We start from the raw sequence: 25655 nt of genomic DNA on the forward strand, positions 1-25655 counted from the left end.
GGCATACGGAGCTCCATCGCAGTCTTTAACACTGGTAGCATGCCGCGACAGCGTGGACGTGAACCGTATGTGCAGTTGACGGACTTTGAGCGAGGGCGTATAGTGAGCATGCGGGAGGCCGGGTGGACGTACCGCCGAATTGCTCAACACGTGGGGCGTGAGGTCTCCACAGTACGTCGATGTTGTCGCCAGTGGTCGGCGGAAGGTGCACGTGCCCGTCGACCTGGGACCGGACCGCAGCGACGCACGGATGCACGCCAAGACCGTAGGATCCTACGCAGTGCCGTAGGGGACCGCACCGCCACTTCCCAGCAAATTAGGGACACTGTTGCTCCTGGGGTATCGGCGAGGACCATTCGCAACCGTCTCCATGAAGCTGGGCTACGGTCCCGCACACCGTTAGGCCGTCTTCCGCTCACGCCCCAACATCGTGCAGCCCGCCTCCAGTGGTGTCGCGACAGGCGTGAATGGAGGGACGAATGGAGACGTGTCGTCTTCAGCGATGAGAGTCGCTTCTGCCTTGGTGCCAATGATGGTCGTATGCGTGTTTGGCGCCGTGCAGGTGAGCGCCACAACCAGGACTGCATACGACCGAGGCACACAGGGCCAACACCCGGCATCATGGTGTGGGGAGCGATCTCCTACACTGGTCGTACACCACTGGTGATCGTCGAGGGGACACTGAATAGTGCACGGTACATCCAAACCGTCATCGAACCCATCGTTCTACCATTCCTAGACCGGCAAGGGAACTTGCTGTTCCAACAGGACAATGCACGTCCGCATGTATCCCGTACCACCCAACGTGCTCTAGAAGGTGTGAGTCAACTACCCTGGCCAGCAAGATCTCCGGATCTGTCCCCCATTGAGCATGTTTGGGACTGGATGAAGCGTCGTCTCACGCGGTCTGCACGTCCAGCACGAACGCTGGTCCAACTAAGGCGCCAGGTGGAAATGGCATGACAAGCCGTTCCACAGGACTACATCCAGCATCTCTACGATCGTCTCCATGGGAGAATAGCAGCCTGCATTGCTGCGAAAGGTGGATATACACTGTACTAGTGCCGACATTGTGCATGCTCTGTTGCCTGTGTCTATGTGCCTGTGGTTCTGTCAGTGTGATCATGTGATGTATCTGACCCCAGGAATGTGTCAATAAAGTTTCCCCTTCCTGGGACAATGAATTCACGGTGTTCTTATTTCAATTTCCAGGAGTGTATTTGGATAGGTATGGGAGTGACCATTATGATGTATATCCCAACTGTAATATTATCTCCACTTGCACACCCAGGGAGGCTTCATTTCGGGTAGGACTCGAAGGGTAGTTTATGGCTGATAGGATGGGTAGATTTCGTTGTCGGAGTGAGGCAGGCGATTAAGCTCTGGGAAAAGTCTGCAGATATAAGGGAAGTGGAATGTGCTGATACGGGCCAGGTAACAACCCAGGGGTTCTTGAGGTTGGAGGACACAGAGGAATGTCGGTAGGTATAGCACAAAGGGAATAGTTGTAAGAGTATCAGCACTGTTGTAGGTTGGGGATTGTTTCAGGCCTCAGGCGTGTGTAGGGGTGCTGATACGACGGATATTTTAAGCATGCTAGTAACTGGATTATGAATGTGGGACAAAGTGCTCGTTGTTGTTGTTATATAGGATTGGAAGTTAGAAATGAGGCAACTAGGTGGGTGTTACTGAAAGGGCCGGCCTGAGTAGCCGAGCGGTTCTAGGCGCTACAGTCTGGAACCGCGCGACCGCTACGGTCGCAGGTTCGAATCCTACCTCGGGCATGGATGTATGTGATGTCCTTAGGTTAGTTAGGTTTAAGTAGTTCTAAGTTCCAGGGGACTGCTAACCTCAGAGCCATTTGAACCATTTTTACTGAAAGGAATCTAGTGCTACCGGAGTTTGAGCAAGAGAGTGGAATATCATAAATGGTTGTAAATATTGTCGTATTGTAGGGACAGCAAGACGAAAGATCCACGGTCGTTTCGTTGGTAGAATAGAAGGTTAAGTAGATGTAAGAGTTGATCACCTCAGGAAAAGCTGAAATGAATTCCAATTCAGGTGAATGGGAGAGGGAAATGTCGTTCGAAGTGTTCCTAGATGTCTTTGGAAGGGAATGACTAAAGAACGCAGCTGAAGACTGATATAAGAATATTGCTTCAGTAAGAAGAGTTCTCATTGTGAGGTTTCCTCCGTTTTACGCAGAGGAGAACTCTTGACGTCTTCCATGTTTTGAGAGTAACTCCATGTCGAAATTGATGTTCAAAGGGTTGGTATGGTTTCTATGAGAGAGAAGGGGCATTATTTCATGTGGCGTTATACGACGGAGCCACGGCCGCATTTTCGTTTTTCAAAACAGTAGCTGTGTACGGTGTGGTTGGATCTGTCGTGATGTGGAATATAAGTATTGGAAGTTGGGAGTGAGAGGAATGGTAAATGTGTCAGTGTGCTCGTCGTTTATGTATGGGCCCGTGTCACGGTGTCCTCAGAGACAAGATTATCAGGAACGGTGATGACTGTCTGGAAGGTAAATGTGTAGGAGGTAGGACGCGAAAAAGGTGCTTTTATTTAGCTCGTCAAGGAGAGGTTATTATGGACGTGTGGGTGGTGCGTAGGGATACTCCGGCTTTAGGCTGGTGGTAAGCGTCGCTATACTCTACTTCGGTTTACCATTGCTGTTGAATTGCGCTTGGCGCATGTCTGTCGTCAGTTCTACAGTTTTTTTGCTCTGAGTATACTGAAAATGTGTCGATGTAATTGCCAGTGATGTGTTAATATGTCTCAGTCATAAGTCTGGAGTAATGAGTGGTAGAAAGTACTGGTGTCTGTAAATACTTCAAGAGCTTGCAGAGGAGGGGGGGGGGGGGGGGGAATGCGACAAGTGGATACGTGACGGCAGCAGCCTCAGTTAAGGTCTGCAGTAGGAAGGAAGCAGCATTCAGGATTGGTTCCGTTGTCAGTGTTTAAGGAAACAGCAGGCTGGCCTTCGAATTGGGCATGGATATACGTGTAGCAGGGGAGGGTTGGACTGGGTGAGGTATAGAGAGGTCGGGTTTGTTGATAAAGGTTAAGGATTAAGAGTTGGATTGGTGGAATGACTTATTACAGACAGGTGAATCCGCAGTCATAGGAGCACAAAGTACAGCAACGATGAAAATACTCCCAGAAAATATTTTGGCAGTGGGATAACATCTCTGCTTCAGCTGTCAATCTCTAAGATGATTTCCAAAAATTCTGCCGTGACATGTAAGTGTCGGCCTCCACAAAACAAACATCAAAGTGAACTGGAACTGAAGCCAGCTCTGTATACATTTCGTGGGAGATCCGTGTGCGCAATTCCTTGTCACTTCGGTGCAGATGGATTTGTTTTGTCGATGTAACACGTGTACGTTTCGTGCTTCTTACGTAACGTGCGATTCGTTGGTAAATGTTGTGCAAATATCACAGTCGTCTCAGCAACCGTAGAGAACGGAGTGCAGCCAAGAGAGGATGAACATCGCTAATATCATCTACTTATTGGTACCAAATGCAAAAAATCCATTCATTTCACTGACAATGAAAAGCTGCCGCAAATCCAGAGAGCAAGGGAAGCTTGACCAAAATCCGTTCATATAATAAAGTCCTCCGCTGTGTTTTTCTGCCGGCCGAAGTGGCCGTGCGGTTCTAGGCGCTGCAGTCTGGAACCGCGAGACCGCTACGGTCGCAGGTTCGAATTCTGCCTCGGACATGGATGTGTGTGATGTCCTTAGGTTAGTTAGGCTTAACTAGTTCTAAGTTCTAGCGGACTAATGACCTCTGCAGTTGAGTCCCATAGTGCTCAGAGCCATTTTGTGTTTTTCTGTGTACATGTAAAGCCTATTGTCAGGGACTACTGTAGGAATTTCGATATTGTTTTCTCTAATACACAGACTCATTTCCAAGGAAGGTGTTTGTGTGTTTATAGAAACAAGTTGTCAGGCGGTCGCTACGTACTCGTAGTCGTGCGAAGCTGAACCGAGTGGGTCGTTAATGTTCCGAAAACGAAAACTCTGCGACAACAAGTGCTACCATGTTCTCTGAACACATACCCTATCTGTGCCACTGTTCAGAAAAACTAAAGTAATGATGTATAAACTTTACTGGGGTCGGCGCTAACATACGGTCCTGAAACCAGCACACTAAAAAAATTGCATGCAAAGCAAGTTGCCAGATCTGACAGAAAAATCTTGAGACAAATTCTTGGGCCAGTGCAGGAAAATGATGCCTGGAAGAGATGATTCAACTATGAATTATGTAACATATATAATAAACCTGACAATGTCAGATGCTTTTAGAATTAAAGGCTGTAATGGGCAGGACATGTACTGAGAGCTAATGAAGGAATGATTAAGAAGCTACTCAACGCAGTTCTGAAGGAACCAGGAAGATTGGAAGATTGGAGGAACAGAGTTAAGGTGGTGGTGGGGGGGGGGGGGGGGAAGTTCTAGAAAGGACATAAGGAAAACTGGAATTCAAAATTGGAGGAGTTCGGCACTTAACAGGAAAGAATGGAATAATCTTCTACAAAAGGCCGAGGCTGTCGCGCTGATACAGATGATGATGGACTCACAGATCAACGCGCACACACTGTTGTAGATTGAAAATTCTTCTAGAAAGTGTGTATTTAAAATCGTCAACATACCACGGGCGAGTGATAAGACCGAAGACTTTCATTTTGCGAGTGGTTTTAAGGTATGTGTCGTGCGGACGAGGAACTTGTTGGAAAATATGTGACTGTAACGTTTGATGGTAAAGTAAATCCACTCACTCAGCTGCACAAGGAAGTGCTTCAACCTGCTAACAACATTTCACTTTTTGCCAATGAATGCGTACAGATATAGTGCACTCGGTGTATATAAATATTTCGGCTTTGTCGCGTAGCTACTGGATGTGCCATTAGGCGCATGCAAGAAACTGGGCTTAATATCCTTCCTGCAGAATTACTGAACAAATTCTAAGTTCAAATGTAATAAATTTTGCAAATGCTACTATCCACAAATAGACCGCTCATGTGAAACTTAAGTTGTCCTTCTCTCGCACTATATCCTCCGAGCAACGGATCAACAGCAAGAGTCAAGTTCCGTACTCCTAGGTTTCCGGAAAGACTTTGCCTCAGTTACTCGCTGCAGACTGTTAAGAAAAGTCCGATCAGAAATTAAGAAATTCAGCCTTCAGTTGCAAGGTAAAATTTTATTAGTTTACCTAGGTTTCGATGCCAATAATCGTATCTTCTTCAGAACCAAAATTAAATTATTTTGAGGGACAAACGTTGGCCATGTTAGAGAATGAAATTAAAACAGAATAAGGACGCATAGTCATAAGATTATGTCTGTCAGAACTAAAAACATTAAGACAAACGTAGACGGAGCTACACCGGCCAGGAGTCTTATTTTTGTTCTGAAGAAGATACGATTATTGGCATCGAAACCTAGGTAAACTACTAAAATTTTACCTTGCAACTGAAGGCTGAATTTCTTAATTTCTCAACAATTCACGGATGCTGAAGCGCTGACCTATGTTAAAGATCTGTAAAAGTCCGATCATACGGAACAGATTCTCAGATACGAGAGTGGCTCCAAGACTTTGTAGATAATAGAACACCGTAAGTTGACTTGGACGGTGAGTGTTCACAATAGACAAAGGTTTTATCAGGAGTGCCCCAGGCAATGGCCACTCTTGTTATATGCTCTGGTGACCCAAAATATTATGACAACCTGCTTAATAGCTGGTTTGTCCGTCTTTGGAACGAAATACATCTCGGATTCTGCGTATAAGAGATTCGGCAGTTTGTAGGTAGCTTTGTGGACGTATGTGGCACTAGATGTGTATGCACAGGTCATATAATTCGCGTAAACAACGGGCCGCTGATTTGCGAACGCCGTGATGGTGCCCGGTAGCGACCCAGATGCGTTTCACAGTATATACATCAGGAGAATGTGGTCGTCGAGACATCAACGTGAGTTCACTATAACGCTCCTCAAACCACTGTAGCCCGGTCTAGCTCAGAGACGCGAACGGTTGTACTACTGAAAGGTGACATAGTCGTCGGGGAAGACATCATGCATGAAGAATGGCTGTGAGCACTATGGGACAGGACATCAACTACTTAAACGTAACTAACAAGGGGAGGCCGCCAGTTGTGAAATTCAGATTCGATTCATACTGCGCATAATAAAAGCTCATAGCCAGAGGTGTAATGTGGCAAAGCACCAAGATGCATTACTCAGCCGTTGTCGAGAAAATTGACAGTTAAAAGAAACCGTTGCGGTGAAATACTCTCTACGATTAGTGATTTTCTACAGCGTGGTGGTGCAGCGGTAAGCGCTCGGGTTCGTAATCCGAAGGTCGCCGGATCGAATCTCGCACCATGCAACTTTTTTTTTTTAGTATTTGTTTTTTGTAATTCATATATATATATATATATATATATATATATATATATATATATATATATACATATATATATATATATAATTCCCGGCAATCAGTTGCAACAACTATGCATATAATAAGTTGTTGAAAGTTGTTTGTCGAGGAAAAACTGGCGACTTCGAACATCATTATGTTTTCCGCAAACAAAGTTGTATTTCACAAATGTTATTAACTGTCTTCATAATGTTAACCACGTATAGTTAACGGAAGACGTAGAAACGAATACGTATAGCGTAAGTCAAACGTTCGAATTAGAATAGAGACCCCACGAACACAAACTTGCTGTGGCAGGTATGAAATATAAACTCCGTTACTCGCTCGGTACACTTGAAGGACAGATGTTGAATGGGCCGAAACGAGCCGCCCCATAACAGCGTAGTTGCCTGCTAACTTCGAAAGAAGGTAGATGCGGTCCCTAGCGCAACTTATAACATCGTCGAAAATCAGTGCGGACGGGACAGCTTTGGTACACCCTGTTAAACAAACGGAAAAATGGAGGCGGTATAATTGGAGAGCGATCCGCCTTCACCAACATGCATAAGCAATTCGTTAATAGTTTATATATATATATTTGAATTGCAAAAAACTAATAATAAAAAAATATTGCATGGAGCGAGATTCGATCCGGCGACCTTCGGATTACGAACCCCAGCGCTTACCGCTGCGCTACGACGCTGCAGAAAATCATTAATAATTATTTATTTATTTATTTATTTATTTATTGATTTGTTTAACCTGGCAAGATTAGGGCCATCAGGCCCTCTCTTACATCTGACCAGGCATTCTACTTATTTTACATTCATATGTTTTAGTAGGCATGTTAAACTACATCTAGTACAAAAAGTGAAATAAACAATTTGAAAGGTACACCTGGAAAAATACATACATATAGAGTTTATATTCTTAGGTCACAAGTACTGTTATAATTAGACATTATTGAAGAGACAGATTTTAGATAGGAGTGCCGGCAGCACGGAGTATGAGGGAGACTCATGGTGAAGGGAGGAGAAGAATAGAGACATGATGAAACATAATTAAGGAAATATAAAGGAAAAGAAGATTGCGTGGCTAATAGAGAAAGATGAAGAGGAAGGCATCTCAGGAGCAAGATAGGAGACGCTAGCTTTGCTATTTGACAGATGAGGGGATTGTCCTTGTACATTAATTTTGTGGAGAACTTTGTGAGGATGATAGTAGGAAATGCTTCAACTTCTTCTTAAAAGCAGCAGGAGATCGAATTTTGCGCAAGGTAAGGGGCAGTTTGTTCCATAGGCGGACAGCGGCAACTGAGAAGGAGTTTGCAAAAGTAATTACTATTAAAAACAGTCTTGACCACAATTTATTTTAACAAGGTGACCGCTTTCGACCACTACTGTGGTCATCTTCAGATCATTGAGTAGGAACCTCTTTGTTGGAGATTCTCCAACAAAGAGGTTCCTACTCAATGGTCTGAAGATGACCACAGTAGTGGTCGAAACCGGTCACCTTGTTAAAATAAATTGTGTTGGAGATTCTCCAACAAAGAGGTTCCTACTCAATGGTCTGAAGATGACCACAGTAGTGGTCGAAACCGGTCACCTTGTTAAAATAAATTGTGTTGGAGATTCTCCAACAAAGAGGTTCCTACTCAATGGTCTGAAGATGACCACAGTAGTGGTCGAAACCGGTCACCTTGTTAAAATAAATTGTGGTCAAGATTGTTTTTAATAGTAATTATTTATAAGACATTGATCACTGCTGTTCCCATAATGCATTCAAAAGAAAATAATTAATCGTAGAGAGTATTTCACCGCAACGGTTTGTTTTAACTGTCGATTTTCTCGACAACGGCTGAGAAGTGCATCTTGGTGCTTTGCCACATTACACCTCTGGCCATGAGCTTTTATTATGCGCAGTCTGAATCGAATCTGAATTTCACAATTGGCGGCCTCCCCTTGTAAGCTAAGGACATCACACACATCCATGCCCGAGGCAGGATTCGAACCTGCGACCGTAGAACCGCTCGGCCACCGCGGCCGGCTATGCATGAAGAGATGCAGGTGGTTCGCAGCTGTAGGCGCGTCTTCGATTACTACCTCAGATCCCACGCAAGCGCAGCAGAATGTCTATCTATCTGCTCCCACTAGCCTGTGTCCGTAGCCCGCTGCACGTTTCGAGACGCCGTTCACCCCGATGGTGGCTTTTGTGAAGACGACCATCGACCCAGTGTACTAAACATGTGATTCACTCGAAGCGTCGACACGTTTCCATTGATCGACGCTCCAATCCCGATGGTTACGTGCCCACTGCAATCGTAACTGACGATGCATGTGAACACGTAGGTGTGGTGCGCAGCGGAGCTCCGTGTTCAGCAATGTACGATGAACGGTGCGCTCTGATACGCTTGTGCGTGCACCGGCATTGCGCTCTTTCATCACCGTCTATCCTACTTTACAGAGGAGACAAGCCTCCGAACCCCACGTTCTGTGAAGAGTCGTGGACGTCCAACCATTTAGCACCTAGTGGTAGTTTCACAGTCCTCCTACCTTTTTCCGTAGCTGCTCACGACAGTAGCACGTGAACATTCGACCTGCTTCGCTGGTTTCAAGGCACTCGTTCACAGGCTCTGCGTAATAATAATCTGTCCTTTGTCAAAGTCGCTTATCTCAATGGATTTGTCCATTTCCAGTTCGTGTCTTGGCTGGAATGATCGCGCGTCCGGGTGTGCTCCGGTTACACACTTTTGTTACAGGTTAACGTGCCAGCAACGCCACCATGCGGCGTCCAATGTCATGGTGGGCAGTGGTCATAATATTTTAGCTCACAGAGTATACAATATGCATAAAAGAACTGTCGAAGAGGGTGAGCAGCAACTTGTGATTGTTTGCTGATGAAGCTGTAGTGTACTGGAAAGTGCCATCAGTGAGTAACTGTAGGAAGATACGGGTAAGTTGGATATAATTTCTAATCATACAATGAAGGCTTTCACGACCGGATGGTACTGTTGTTGATAATTCTTCCGGGTTATATGGCCGTGGTCCATGGAATACTTCTATTCCTAACGTTTCGTCCAATACTACGTTGGACATCTTCAGAGGTATGGCTCGTCCTGCTGAGCCCTGCCGAGTCGTCAGCAGGACCAGCCATACCTCTGAAAATGTCCAACGTAGTATTGGGCGAAACGTTAGGAATAGAAGTATTCCATGGACCACGGCCATATAACCCGGAAGAATTATCAACGACGATATAATTTCTACTTGGTGTGATGATTGGCACCCGGCACCCTCGACCACGTTGTCTATGAGTGCCCCACATACTCGTATCATGTAGCAGCCGAAATCAGACAACGACTTCCTGATAATGACACGTATCAATACAACAGGAAAATTTTGAAATATTAAACACCTTGGTTAATGAAATTTCACAAAACATCTTGAGAGAGTTCTTATGGGAAAATGGGCATTAATGGAACATGGAAGATGTAGCTAGGTTCAGGAGGAAGGTGCGACGGTCATCATGAATTTAGTAGTAGTGTAGAATTAAAGGTAGGGCAGGAAGCCTATTTCTTTTGTAAGTTATCTTTTTGAGAAAACTGCAGCGAGTTATAAAGTTTTACGGGCTAGGCCAGTGGCTGGAGCACGCCCACACACATTGGCTCAGTTGGCACCGGGTGATAAATTGTGATATGCTTGTATATTCACTGACACAACCTGCAACGGTGCAAGCAGTAGATGTAATTCTTAAAAATAAAGAAAATCATATAATGTTATTATTACTTGTATCATGCTGCAATTGTACGTATACTTATATGACCCACTAATTAGCTTAGATAGTGGGTTTATTGCAGACCTGATCAAATAATGAAATTAAAAAAAAATGAAAATAAATATAAAGAAACGGAATGGTTAACTATAGTACAAGGTGCCCATTGCGACGCAGCGTATTGTGGCTTGCGGAGGATGTATGTACGAGAGCTGCGCAGAAAGTAATGCACCGCATTTTTTTTCTTAAACAATTGTTAATGTGTTGATGTATGCGTCTGCATTAATGGTACCGCCTCTTAGCATCACATCAGTGAGAATCACACCCTGACAGTCCCGGGACACGGTGATCATGACGTTACCGGCTGAAGCAGTTGCTTTGAATTTTTTCTTCTTTGGAGATTGGGAATGGCGCCGTTCCATCGACTGCCGTTTTGTTTCGGGCTCAAAATGGTGAACCCCGGATTCATCACTTGTCACAATCCGGTACAACAAGGCCTGCCCCTCAGCTTCAAAACGTTGCAAGAAATCAAGACAAATGTTTTTTGTGTGCGATTTGCGATCCACCGATAGACACAGCGAGACCCATCTTGTACACGCTTTTGAATAGTCAGGAGTGCGGATAATCGCATCCACACTTCCTTTGCTGATCGACAGATGCAGCTCCAACTGGTAATGTGTCTGTCCTTGCGAATGACATCAGCTCGCTGCAAATCGTGGAGCTCCGCCGAACAGCCTTCTGATGACCTCACCCTCCGTGCCCAGCATTGTACTTCCGTCAGCAGCAGATCCTCCGTAGACTTGGCACAAGCGTTTGTGAATATCCCCCACAGTCTCTTTCTCTGCAATAAGGAATTCAATGACGGCACTTTGCTTGTAACGTACACCACCTACAGACGCCATTTTGAAACTGGCCTGCAGCTACGCTATCTGTTGGAAGTGACGGAAACTTGGCGCGCTCACTCAGGAGACTTCAGATAATACCTATACAACGTTTCGTATTCGTAGCATTGTTCCTACGTCACCATCCATAACACGGATGCCTACACCTTCTACACCTCCGCCAGTGTGCCCCAAGGTTCCATCCTCTCCCCTCTTCTCTAGCTTCTGTATAAGGCGGACATGCCGCCGCCTTCGTCCCCCGTCCACCTTCTCCAGTAGGCCGATAACACCGCCTTCCTTGCCCTTCACCCATCTTGACCGGTTCACCACTTGGTGCAACCAGTGGTCGCTCAAGGTCAATCCTTCCAAGACCCAGGCGATGATTGTAGGCAAAATCACTCCTTCCTTCCGTCTCCTCGACTTCTATGTCACCATTTATGGCCGTCCTATCGCCCTCACCCCCACCCCCACCCTCAAGTACCTTGGCGTCACCCTGGACCATCGCCTCTCCTGGACCCCCCATCTCCGGACAACCCGAGCCGAGGCACGCTCCCACTTCCCTCTCATCATGCTCCTTTGTGGCTGCACATGGGGTCTGGACCCCTCTACCATCCTCCACACCTATAAATCTCTCATCAGCCCTATCCTCTGCTATGCCCACCCTGCATGGATCCCCACCCCTCTAACCTTTTACAAATCCCTTCAAATCCTAGAACGCCATGCACTCCACCTCGCCTATCGCATCCGCCTCCACTCCCCCATGGGGATCCTGTACGACCTTATTCTGTTCCCGCACCTCCTCCTTTTCCTCGAACAGATACGGATCCTCTACACCTCCCGTAAACTCGATCGCCCACACCCGCTTGTCTCTCCCATCCTCTCCCACCCCAGTCTGCTGCCACGCCTGTATTCCCAGTCCCAACTGCTCTCCTTCTCTCCACTCTCAATATCCTCGGCCAAGGTGGCTTCCACCAACTCCCCCTCCCTGATTATGCCCTCATCCCCTCCATCTACCCCTCCTACCAACTTTAATCCTCCCCTTCCACACCCTGTGTTTTTTCCTTGGGGCACCCTCTCTCCCTTCTCTCCCTCCTCCCTTACTACCCCCCTCCCTTCTTTCCTCCGCCTCCCAACTCCTCTACCACTGGCACCTACACCCTTACCTCTCCCTCCTCCCCCACCTCTTCCCCTTTTTGGCAGGTCCCCGGACTCGTAAAAAACAAGTGACATTCGCACGCCAGAGATCATCGCCATCGGTTCTTTGTGTGTGTCGTCGTGTTAGTGCTTTAGCGTTTCACCGCCGACGCTCCATCGTTCACGTGTGTTATTTCAGTCGTCTGTGTTCGTGTACAAATGCTGAACGTTTTTTATTTTACTACACCTGTGAAGGGCTCCGTATTATATTTTTGCACATCATTATGTTTGTTTTTCTATGTCTTCCTTGTTGCTGTTTGTACTATCTGTGGCCGAAGAGCGGCGTAATATTGCCGCTGCCGGCCCACCTTTGTATAAGGTGTTAAAGTAACAATAAAGAAAAAAATAGCATTGTTTGCGGCTAAGAAAAAAAAATGCAGTGCGTTACTTTCTGGACAACACTTGTACATGTACCAGGTGATAAAAAAGTCAACATAAATTTGAAAACTTAATAAACCACGGAATAATGTAGATAGAGAGGTAAAAATTGACACACAAGCTTGGAATGACATGGGGTTTTATTAGAACAAAAAATAAAGTATTGCTAGTCGCGTGAAAGATCTCTTGCGTGCGTCATTTGGTCATGATCGTGTGCTCAGACGCCACTTTCGTCATGCTTGGCCTCCCAGGTCCCCAGACCTCAGTCCGTGCGATTATTGGCTTTGGGGTTACCTGAAGTCGCAAGTGTATCGTAATCGACCGACATCTCTAGGGATGCTGGAAGACAACATCCGACGCCAATGCCTCAACATAACTCCGGACATGCTTTACAGTTCTGTTCACAACATTATTCCTCGGCTACAGCTATTGTTGAGGAACGATGGTGGACATATTGAGCATTTCCTGTAAAGAACATCATCTTTGCTTTGTCTTACTTTGTTATGTTAATTATTGCTATTCTGATCAGATGAAGCGCCATCTGTCGGACATTTTTTGAACGTTTCTATTTTTTTTTTTGGTTCTAATAAAACCCCATGTCATTCCAAGCATGTGTGTCAATTTGTACCTCTGTATCTACATTATTCCGTGATTTATTCAGTTTTTAGACTTATACTAACTTTTTGGTCACCCGGTAGATGTCTGCCAGTGTGACGAACAGCACACGTGGGAGCCAGACAGGCGCCCGCGCCAGCCGCCTACCATGTAGTTGTCGCCGTGCTTGGTGTGGAGCATGTGGGCTGCCTCGCGCTGCGCCTGCCGGAACTGCGCGCGGCCGACGTCCGCGGGGAACCAGAGCGCTATGATACGCTCCGTCACGTAGCTCAGGTCCATGCCGCCGCCCCCGCCGCCGCCGCCACCGCCGCCGCCCCCGGCGCAGCGCGCCCGCGACGCGCTGCGAGGCTGCGTCGTCAGCGCCGCGCCGCCCCCGCCGCCGCCACCAGCGCCTCCGCCCCCCAACGTCGGTCCGCCCACCGGCTGTCGACAAGAGAACCGCCACACGGTTAGTCGTCGTCCGCCAGCTTGCGCGTTGCTCAACAACCACAACATCATCACCACACCTCAAACTGATTCACCACATGATGTATACCACGGCAGATTTCTGTTATACACCTGTAAGGCTCCAGGAAGAGATGAGAAGAACTGCTGCTAGAATATTCTGAACCGTTCGGTCGTGTGACATTTCTCTTCAAACGTCTCCAAAGCTCGACGCTTCGATCCCTCTCTCGCAACATATTCTGGGTTCGACATCGTCACTGAAGAAGATCCCAGCAGAGGGATCGAAACGCCGAGTTTTGGAGACTAAAAATCTACTCTGTAGGAATCAGCATGGGTTTCGAAAAAGACGATCGTGTGAACGAGACTCAGAGGTCCATAGACACGGGTTCCCAGGTAGGTGCCGTGTTTCTTGACTTCCGCAAGGCGTTCGATACAGTTCCCCACAGTCGTTTAATGAACAAAGTAAGAGCATATGAAATATCAGACCAATTGCGTGATTGGACTGAAGAGTTCCTAGATAACAGAACGCAGCATGTCATTCTCAAACGAGAGAAGTCTTCCGAAGTAAGAGTGATTTCAGGTGTGCCGCAGGGGAGTGTCGTAGGGCCGTTGCTATTCACGATATACAGTGGCGGTCAAAATAATAGAGCCACCTGGCAAAGGTTTGGAATAAAGTGCACATTTATTACTTGACATGTTTGAACTATGATGGAAACCATTACAACCGAGTCACATTGTACTATAGTCAGTTATATCGATAACACAACACAAAATAATCAGTAATAATCGATAATATTCAAAAGAATACCAGACCACAGGGTCAAAAAAATAGAGCCAATTGAAACAAATATATTGTACGTGATCTCAGTCTTATGAAACGTACAGGAACAGTCTTTTTTGCATAGGACTGCATTAGTACTTCGTGGGGTAACCCTTATTTTTGAGGATTGCCCTGCACCTCTTACCCATAGAGTCTACTAAACGCCTGCATTCGTCACTACTGATCGCATACCAGGCTCTCTGGATTTCTTCCCACAGTTTTTCTGACGATGTAGCTTTTGAGCGGTCAATTCTCTTGTCTAAGATCTCCCATAAGTTCTCAATGGGTGATGCGTCAGGGGACTGAGGTGGCCACTCTAATACTTCGATATTGTGCTCTTGAACAAACTGCCTTATGATCCTTGCAATATGCTTTGGATCGTTATCGTGCTGAAATTTCCATTTCAGCGGCATTTCCTCTTCAGCATAAGGCAGCATCACATTTGCCAAGATGTCTTTGTACATTTCTGCGTTCATTATGCCGTTGATACGGTGTATTGGACCAATGCCGTACCACGAAAACATCCCCATACCATAACACTTCCGCCACCGTATTTCACAGTTTTTAAAGTGTACTTGGGATTAAATTCCTGGTTTGGTGGGCGGCGCACATAGACTTTTCCGTCTGAGGCAAACCTATTAAACTTGGATTCATCGGACCAAAGGATGTTCCTCCACCAAGTATTAGGTTTTTGTTCATTTCTCCGGGCAAAGGCTAACCTTTTCCGAACATTAGCTTGTGAAACATGTGGCTTCTTTCTTGCAATGCGCCCATTCAATTTTGCAGATCTCAGTCGTCTTTGAATCGTTGAGGTTCATGGTTGAACATCATGTTCGTCGCTAAACAAAATGGCTTTCAGTCGTGGTGTTGACAAAAATGGGTCTTTCTTCACTTCCCTAGTGATGAGTCTGTCTACGCGAGGAGTAGTTACACGAGGTCGCCCCCTGTTCTCCACCTGCGGCTTTGTTTGTTTTGACCGTCTCATGGCGTTCTGGACTCGTTTTCGCGAAACGTGCAAGACATTGGCTATTTTATTCATGGACATCCCACTTTTGAACATCCGGAACATTACTATACGCTCATCTTCACTGGTATGCTTTGCTCTGCCCATCTAGACGAATGTAAACAAAACCACACGTCAATTTACATACAAAACAACTGCATAAAAATCAATTTAAAGGCACATGTGTAAAGCGGCTCTATTATTTTGACCCATAAGATTCTTACCTTTATGCCTCTTTTCACACGTCTAGCTCAAACGCTTCCTTTCGGACGACTAAAGATAGCAGCAACGTCTTCCCTGATGTTGTCTACAAGGGACTGACAACACGGCACTCGTGGCGATTTCGCGAACTAATAGATATCCTAGTTCTTAATCTCGTCAATAGAGGTGGCTCTATTATTTCGACCGCCACTGTACATAAATGACCTTGTGGATGACATCGGAAGTTCACTGAGGCTTTTAGCGGATGATGCTGTAGTATATCGAGAGATTCTAACAATGGGAAACTGTACTGAAATGCAGGAGGATCTGCAATGTATTTACGCATGGTGCAGGGAATGGCAATTGAATCTCAATGTAGACAAGTACAGGGTGATTCAAGAAGAATACCACAACTTTAAAAATGTGTATTTAATGAAAGAAACATAATACAACCTTCTGTTATACATCATTACAAAGAGTATTTAAAAAGGTTTTTTTTCACTCAAAAACAAGTTCAGAGATGTTCAATATGGCCCCCTCCAGACACTCGAGCAATATCAACCCGATACTCCAACTCGTTCCACACTCTCTGTAGCATATCAGGCGTAACAGTTTGGATAGCTGCTGTTATTTCTCGTTTCAAATCATCAATGGTAGCTGGGAGAGGTGGCCGAAACACCATATCCTTAACATACCCCCATAAGAAAAAATCGCAGGGGGTAAGATCAGGGCTTCTTGGAGGCCAGTGATGAAGTGCTCTGTCACAGGCTGCCTGGCCGCCGATCCATCGCCTCGGGTAGTTGACGTTCATAACTAACCTTTTTCGTAGGACTCTCCATACAGTTGATTGTGGAATTTGCAGCTCTCTGCTAGCTCTGCGAGTCGATTTTCCTGGGCTGCGAACAAATGTTTGCTGGATGCGTGCTACATTTTCATCACTCGTTCTCGGCCGTCCAGAACTTTTCCCTTTGCACAAACACCCATTCTCTGTAAACTGTTTATACCAACGTTTAATACACCACCTGTCAGGAGGTTTAACACCATACTTCGCTCGAAATGCACGCTGAACAACTGTCGTCTATTCACTTCTGCCGTACTCAATAACACAAAAAGCTTTCTGTTGAGCGGTCGCCATCTTAGCATCAACTGACGCTGACGCCTAGTCAACAGCGCCTCAAGCGAACAAATGTACAACTAAATGAAACTTTATAGCTCCCTTAATTCGCCGACAGATAGTGCTTAGCTCTGCCTTTTGTCGTTGCAGAGTTTTAAATTCCTAAAGTTGTGGTATTCTTTTTGAATCACCCTGTATAATGTGCTGCGAATACAAAGAAAGAAAGATCCTTTATCATTTAGCTACAGCAACTGGAAGCAGTTAATTCCATAAATTATCTGGAAGTAGATGCCAGACTGAGATTCATTGGAAGAATCCTAAGGAAATGCAATCCGAAAACAAAGGAAGTAGGTTACAGTACGCTTGTTCGCCCGCTGCTTGAATACTGCTCAGCAGTGTGGGATACGTACCAGATAGGGTTGATAGAAGAGATAGAGAAGATCCAACGGAGAGCAGCGCGCTTCGTTACAGGATCATATAGTAATCGTGAAAGCGTTACGGAGATGATAGATAAACTCCAGTGGAAAACTCTGCAAGAGAGACGCTCAATAGCTCGGTACGGGCTTTTGTTGAAGTTTCGAGAACATACCTTCACCGAGGAGTCATGTAGTATATTGCTCCCTCCTACGTACATCTCGCGAAGAGACCATGAGGATAAAATCGGAGAGATTAGAGCCCACACAGAAGCAACCGACGATCTTTCTTTCCACGAACAATGCGAGACTCGAATAGAAGGAAGAACCGATAGAGGTACTCAAGGCACCCTCCGTCACACTCCGTCAGGTGGCTTGCGGAGTATGGATGTAGATGTACAAGTTTGAAAAACGATATTACGCGTCCTAACGACTCTGAACATTCTAACAGTAATAACAACGGCGACGGAAGCGTGTATACGTGTAGAAGAACTGATTGCAGCTACATAACTCGAGCTTTATCGATTAATTCGGAACATGTTAGACAGCCTTCTAAAGATTTAAGCCTGCAAGTGTTTCCTAGTTACCAAATGCCTTCTGGGGGAACTGAATACAATAGGGCTAAGGGTACCCATTCCCTCCTCCCTCCCCCCCCCCCCCTCCCCTTCCTCTCAAAGTATGTCGTTCTTCATTCTGATACCGTGGCACGGTACAACCCGCAGTGCGTCATTAGAATTCAATTAGAGCAAGGGGTATTGTGTGATTGAGATGAATGGACGCCTCCAACTATACTGATTCAGTTGCTCTAAATATATGCATTAATGCCTATTAAAACTGCAATACCTGAAGAATAGAAAATAACGATCTTCTACTTAGTGCAGGTCTATACATATTATACGTTAAAATCATTCCCTGACATTATCAGGACGGAGAGAAGCGATCTCACACACACACACACACACACACACATATATATATATATATATATATATATATATATATATATATATATATATATAAAATTTTTAAATAACTATGTAAAAAGTTTTAAAAACAATTATCTAGACTGCAGTTAGATAACAGTTATTACATAACTAGTTTCCACTGTAAAAATCAACCGTATTAAGATACATTTCAGTTCAAACTGGACCCGAGGAAGTTTTATTTTTTCAACTGGAGCTAGTTACCATCTAATAACTGTCAGATAATTGTGAATAGGCAGTTAAAAACTCTTGAGTAATTTAAAAAAAATTTTTAAGTGTGAAAATTATGAAATGTCCTATGGTCGTTTAATAGCAACTACATTTTAGGGGTAGAAGCATTTTTCTGCTATTAGCATTTTGCACATCCTACACACCAACATTGTTTAGTTAACATCTTTGCTGAGTAGGAAAAGAACAACATCTTTATATTTGTGCTTAACGGATACTCTTTGCATTGTGAACAGAATCAGAGAGTATAAAACATACATGTCAGGCTCAAGCTGACATTAAGAATATTGTGAAGTGCACCACAGTGATTTATTTACAATGCAGCGGCTTGTACATTGTCCTGGGAAATCATGAACAGCGTAACAAAACAAATCGCCATCCACTGGAACATATATAAGTGTACAGTATTGTTTCGCTTTGCATGTAAATAAATTCAGGCGGATTAACACGTTTTTACTAACGAAACAACATATAAAGTGGCTCTAAATATACAAATGTTCTTGTGCAGTACAAGAATAGACGACATGCTGCTGAGCAACACGTAAGTGTAGCTGGAAGTGTCAGCCGTCTAAAGATGGGCATGTTATCCCGAAACCGGCTGTGGCATTGAAATAAAGGACTTTAAAATTATTTGTGACTGGTTACGTTATTCATCAATAACCATTAACGGCCGCGGAGTTCACAGAATCCAGCATTATAAAATAACAAGGAAGATAGGGGGAGACAGGGGTTTAATGTTCCGTCGACGAGGAGGTCATTAGAGGCAGCGTACAAGTTAGGATTTCAAAAGTATGGGGATGGAAATTGACTGGGATCTTTAAAAAGAACCATTCTGATGGGGACCTTAAACGAGTGTAGAAATCATGGAAACGTCAGACACCCGAATACGAGTCCATTGTCTTCACCAATAAGACACGGTGGATATCCTATTTGTTCGTCGACATCAGCGTGTTTCAATGATCATCTTACATTTGCAGCGAATTACCCAAAAATATTAAGAAACAACTGATAAGTCAGGTTTTTTTCCTCTCAGTGTTATGGAACATTTTAACTTCGTTTCGCTGCATTTTTTCTATAACACATCGTAGTGTAGACGGCGAGTATTTAATATACTCTATATTTAACGTGCCAGTGTTCTGGGACAGCGAATATTTTCATTAAGCAAGTCATAATACGTTAACCACATACGACCTTTCAGCTGAGAACGTGATATCCATTTGCCCTGTGCTCGGCTCTCACTGTGATATGCAAACTGTTCCGGTATTGTGTTGGTCTAGGTTTCGCTGCACGATCAGAAAATGTTACGGTCTTGCTTCAATCGTTCACCGTCGTCACCCGCGAAGCGAAATTCGGGATAACGAAGTCACAAAAATCGCCACGTTCTGCGTCCGTGTTACCAGCCGACGCAAACAATGCTTAACATCATACAGCTGGATAATGACGCCGGTAGTAACGTGGTTTCCGCGTTGTCGCACTGAATGTATACAATGGAGACGGAGCAGGAACAATACCGTGCTGCACAAGGTAAACTTCATTATTGGGGTGTTCTTATTTGAGGCATAACAGGTTACAGTTGAGTTTCTAGAGAAGGAAATTTGATATTTTTGGATACGAGAGAAATTGTATTGTCTACTTTATTATTTGGATGAAAGTTTGTTTGTAAACGTATGGTATTGATTATACTGACGGAGAATATTTCTGGAGGAAATTTTCTAGGTAACCAACGCAAGTGCAAGAATGAAATGTTTGTTTGTCAGAACTATTAACTGAAGGAAATCTTTGTCCCTTAGATAATTAATAATATTCGTGATTAGTGTTTTCATTATGCCACGAATAGCGCAATTGGTTGGCATTTCTGTAATTTTAGTATTGTGAGAATTTCGTAATTGTTAGGTCGTCTTATGCTGTACAGTCTTTCTAGACAATCACCAGAGTTTAATTTTTCAAGAACGACATTCTTTAATGTAAAACCCTCCTCCATCTTTCTTAGCAAAGTTTAGAGTATTTTGTCATGTGTGCATTGCACCTTACACCACACGAAGCAAAAGATTTTTTCTGACAGTCGAAAAACAAATTTTGTGGTGAGTAGTTTATTTTATTTCTTTAGTTGCTGCATCAGCTGATTTCTGTTCGCTTTCGAGAACGTCAGTACACCAGACACAAAAGAACATGATGAGCATGAGGTACATTACCTTTATTTTAGGACATATATTACTGTGAATTCTAATGACGAAACCGTGCGTAGTCAGAATCATCAAGTGTTGTGCTAAGCAGGCAGATGAATTTACAGTGACAGTGTAGGTAATTTCAAACAGATATTTTTCTTCTGTGTAAAGCACTATTATATTTTTGTGGCCATTTCAAGTCAGAAATTGCACTTCATGTCACGCAACTCTCTTGATGTACTTCAGTTTCAGTTAATTAGTTTTCACTGAGTATGCAATTAGTTATTTTTGGCGATTAATTAGATTATTTTTCATTATTTCAAATTCAGTATTTCACTAAGTTTGAAGTTTGGTTTTACGACAATGTTCACATGTGTGACAGAGGACCAACCGACAGTCGGTATTACTCAGTAGTTGAATGCGTTACCTAAGGCACACGTTACACTAGGACATACACTATGTGATCAAAAGTATCCGGACACATGGCTGAAAATGACTCTCAAGTTCGTGGCGTCCTCAGTCGGTAATGCTGGAATTCAATATGGTGTTGGCGCACCCTTAGCCTTGATGACAGCTTCCACTCTCGCAGGCATATGTTCAAACAAGTGTTGGAAGATCTCTTGTGAAATGGTAGCCCATTCTTCACGAAGCGCTCCATTGAAGAGAGATATCGATGTCGGTCAGTGAGATCTGGCACGAAGTCAGCGTTCCAAAACATGCCAGAGATGTTCTACAGGATTCAGGTCAGGACTCTGTTGCAGGTCATTCCATTATAGGGATGTTATTGTTGTGTAACCACTCCACCACAAGCCGTGCATTATGAACAGGTGCTCGACCGTGTTGAAACATGCAATCGCCATCCCCGAATTGCTCTTCAACAACGGGAAGCAAGAAGATGCTTAAAACATCAGTGTAGACCTGTGCTGTGGTAATGCCACGCTAAACAACATGGGGTCCAAGCCCCTCCATGAAAAACACGACCACACCAAAAAACCACCGCCTCCTAATTTAACTGTTGGCACTACACACTCTGGCAGATGACGTTCACCGAGCATCGGATCGCCACTTTGAGGACCGTGATGCGCCAATCCACATAACGTTTTTCCACTGTTCAATCGTCCAACGTTTACGTTCCTTATACCAAGTGAGGTATCGTTTGACATTTACCGGCGTGATGTGTGGCTTATGAGTAGCCGCTTGGCAAGAAATCCAAGTTTTATCACCTGCCACCTAACTGTCATAGTACTTGCAGTGGACCTTGATGTAGTTTGGAAATCCTGTGTGATGCTCTGGATAGATGTCCGCCTATCACACGTTATGACTCTCTTCAACTGTCGGCGGTTTCTGTCAGTCAACAGACGAGGTCGGTCTGTACGCTTTTGTGCTGTACGTGTCCTTTCGCATTTCCATTTCACCATCACATCGGAAACAGTAGACCTAGGGCTGTTTAGGAGTGTGGAAATCTCGCGTACAGACGTATGAGACAAGTGACACCGAGTCACCTGACCACGTTCGAAGTTCGTGAGTTCCGCGGAGCGCCCCATTCTGCTCTCTCACGATGTCTAATGACAACTGAGGTCGCTAATATGGAGTACCTGGCAGAAGGTGGCAGCACAATGCACCTAATATAAAAAACGTATGTTTTTAGGAGTGTCCGGATACTTTTGATCACATAGTATAGTTTTTGAAACAAAATATTCAGTATAGCGGAATCATCACTGCAAGGTTTACTTAAAATGTAGCTGGAAAATTCGCTCGGCAAATGGAGACATACTGCGTGCGGCGCTTAAATCGGGACAAATGAAACTTTTTTAAGAAGCACATTTATTAAAAGACAATACAAATGAAAATGAAAATCCATTTACATATGAGTAGTGGTATCTTTCAAGAGTAACATTACTCGATGTAACACCCTTTAGTCGCAATGACTGCCTCCAATCTTGCCGTGAAGCGATCGCACGCACTGTGAAAAACAGCGCTGTCCGTATTAATGAATGCTGCTTCGATAGCTGTGCAACATTAGGGTGCCTCGTGTTACTGGTAACTCGACTACGCTCCAAACACAGAAATGGCGGGGGTTCAAATACGGGCTATTCGGGGCCCAGAACGCCTTTGAGCAGAACATGTCAACGTTATCCGAGATTCAGTTTTGGACTAAATGGCTCATATGAGCCGGTGCACCTTCCTGTTGAAAGACGTGTTGTCTCCCCGAGGCCACAGTTACCATCCACGGTTTCACGACATTCGTCACAACTTGCAGATAAACTTCTTTGGTAACAGTTTGTCCACTTTCAAAGAAACGTGTCGACGTGGTAGCATCCTCACTGGACACAACAGCTGGGACGCGAACCCCAGACCTCCGATGCATTAAATTTGGATACAATGTCGTAAAGGAAACAAAAGAAAAATTTGGAGTAGGTATTAAAATCCATGGAGAAGAAATAAAAACTTTGAGGTTCGTCGATGACATTGTAATTCTGTCAGAGACAGCAAAGGACTTAGAAGAGGAGCTGAACGGAATGGACATTGTCTTGAAAGGAGGATATAAGATGAACATCAACAAAAGCAAAACGAGGATAATGGAATGTAGTCGAATTAAGTCGGCTGATGCTGAGGGAATTAGATTAGGAAATGAGACACTTAAAGTAGTAAAGGAGTTTTGCTATTTGGGGAGCAACAAAACTGATGACGGTCGAAGTAGAGAAGATATAAAATGTAGACTGGCAATGGCAAGGAAAGCGTTTCTGAAGAAGAGAAATTTGTTAACATCGAGTACAGATTTAAGCGTCAGGAAGTCGTTTCTGAAAGTATTTGTATGGAGTGTAGCCATGTATGGAAGTGAAACATGGACGATAAATAGTTTGGACAAGAAGAGAATAGAAGCTTTCGAAATGTGGTGCTACAGAAGAATGCTGAAGATTAGATGGGTAGATCACATAACTACTGAGGAGGTATTGAATAGAATTGGAGAGAAGAGGTGTCCGTGGCACAACTAGACAAGAAGAAGGGAGCGGTAGGTAGGACATGTTCTGAGGCATCAGGGGATCACAAATATAGCATTGGAGGGCAGCGTGGAGGGTAAATATCGTACAGGGAGACCAAGAGATGAATATTGAATAGAATTGGGGAGAAGAAGAGTTTGTGGCACAACTTGACAAGAAGAAGGGACCGGTTGGTAGGACATGTTCTGAGGCATCAGGGGATCACAAATTTAGCATTGGAGGGCAGCGCGGAGGGTAAAAATTTTAGAGGGAGACCAAGAGATGAATACACTAAGCAGATTCAGAAGGATGTAGGTTGCAGTAGGTACTGGGAGATGAAGCAGCTTGCACAGGATAGAGTAGCATGGAGAGCTGCATCAAACCAGTCTCAGGACTGAAGACCACAACAACAACAACATTGTAAACAGTTGGTCTCGGGTACCCAAGGAATCGAGCTATTTCAGTGGGCGAACGCCCAGTGCGAAGACTTTCGATAGTCGTGGCTTTTCGGTTCGCGAAAGCTTTACGGAGATGATATATAAACTCCAGTGGAAGACTCTGCAGGAGAGACGCTCAGTAGCTCGGTACGGGCTTTTGTTGAATTTTCGAGAACATACCTTCACCGAGGAGTCAAGCAAGTATATTGCTCCCTCCTACGTATATCTCACGAAGAGACCATGAGGATAAAATCAGAGAGATTAGAGCCCACACAGAGGCATACCGACAATCCTTCTTTCCACGAACAATACGAGACTGGAATAGAAGGGAGAACCGATAGAGGTACTCAAGGTACCCTCCGCCACACACCGTCAGGTGGCTTGCGGAGTATGGATGTAGATGTAGATGCACTACGTAACATCTCGGCCATTTTTAGGTTCTTGCTGTTTACTAGATGCCTATGGCTTTAAGGAATGCCAATCACGACCTCCGGCGGAGCTACGACATGGCGGGAAAGTGAAATTGAAATTTGTCCGTATTTAAGCGGCGCACCTATATTGTAGCTAGTTTGGATCACTGTCGATGTTTGCCCGAAACGACTTGAGAAGTCAGTAGAAAACGAGGAGTCCAATCAGCCGTCTGGCCTCGAGTAGGAGTCTAGTCGCTTAACCACCGTGCCACATCGCTGACTGAAAATCTCTGGCGGTAACGCCCAGTGATCTGGGAACAGCAGGAGGGTGGAGCTGTGCGGTGCTGACGAGGCTAGCCCAGGCGAACTCTTTGTGTGACCAGCGGATGCCGCACGCGTCGCGGAAGTCTTTGGCGGTCGGTCCCCAAAGAGCCGCTTCACAGTTTCGCGTCAGCTCGTCTCAGACCCCATTATAATTTTTCTTTGAAAGCTGATAGTGCTGATGATAATGGAAGTTTCTGTTTCATCTGCTTTGATGCCTCCGAAGCGACGGTTGCTCGCACGATACTTTTTTTTCGACACGCGCCCGTGGTATCAAACTGCGGCTCCAGCTGTTGCTTCCGTATTCATTCTCATTTATTTGACAGCGTGGGTATCAAAACTCATAATTATAAAACAAAGCCGACATATTTGCGTAAAAAGTTTTCTTCTTAACATTAGTGAGCGACGTGAGAGTCCACACTTGACGAGGTTTCATTACTCGCGGATATAGCACTACTTCTGTGGCTTTTGTAGTAACAATAACTGACCTCACCTTATGGAGATGGAATGTGGTGTATACCGACTAAGTAGAATGAAACTAGTAAAATTCAGGTGATATCACGCTAATATCTTGCAACATTGCGTCTAGCCTTGTTAATGGCACCAAATCGGCGAGGAAGAAAGGTTCTTCAGGTATCCGATATGTCCACTCACTAACGGTTAGGTGCCGCAGACCTACCGAATTGTGCGGACGTTTATCCATTCTTCTGAATAGGCGCTTTCCGTCCCATGAGGATCGTGGGATGTAGAGAACGAGTCGGGATGAAGTACGGCGCTTGAGCGTTCATTACAGCAGAAACGCGTGCGCGTACCCTTGTCAATACGGCTGTTGTCATCTTGGAAAATGTCATGTCCGCATTATACTCACCGTGAAGA

The 25655-nt window shown here is 44.8% G+C and overlaps 1 protein-coding gene across 1 annotated transcript in view; it reads right to left on the reverse strand.

The window, feature by feature from the left end:
- Positions 1-13567, reverse strand: part of LOC126483783 (tensin) — a 512889-nt gene extending 499322 nt beyond the window's left edge. Inside the window, exon 1 of the mRNA XM_050106942.1 lies at positions 13407-13567. Within this exon, the coding sequence (XP_049962899.1) occupies positions 13407-13538 (132 nt within the window). The 5' untranslated portion in view covers positions 13539-13567. The remainder of the gene's footprint in view (positions 1-13406) is intronic.
- Between the last annotated feature and the right edge of the window lie 12088 nt (positions 13568-25655).

Source organism: Schistocerca serialis, chromosome 6, assembly GCF_023864345.2.
Source record: "Schistocerca serialis cubense isolate TAMUIC-IGC-003099 chromosome 6, iqSchSeri2.2, whole genome shotgun sequence".
Classification (NCBI taxonomy): Eukaryota; Metazoa; Arthropoda; class Insecta; order Orthoptera; family Acrididae; genus Schistocerca; species Schistocerca serialis.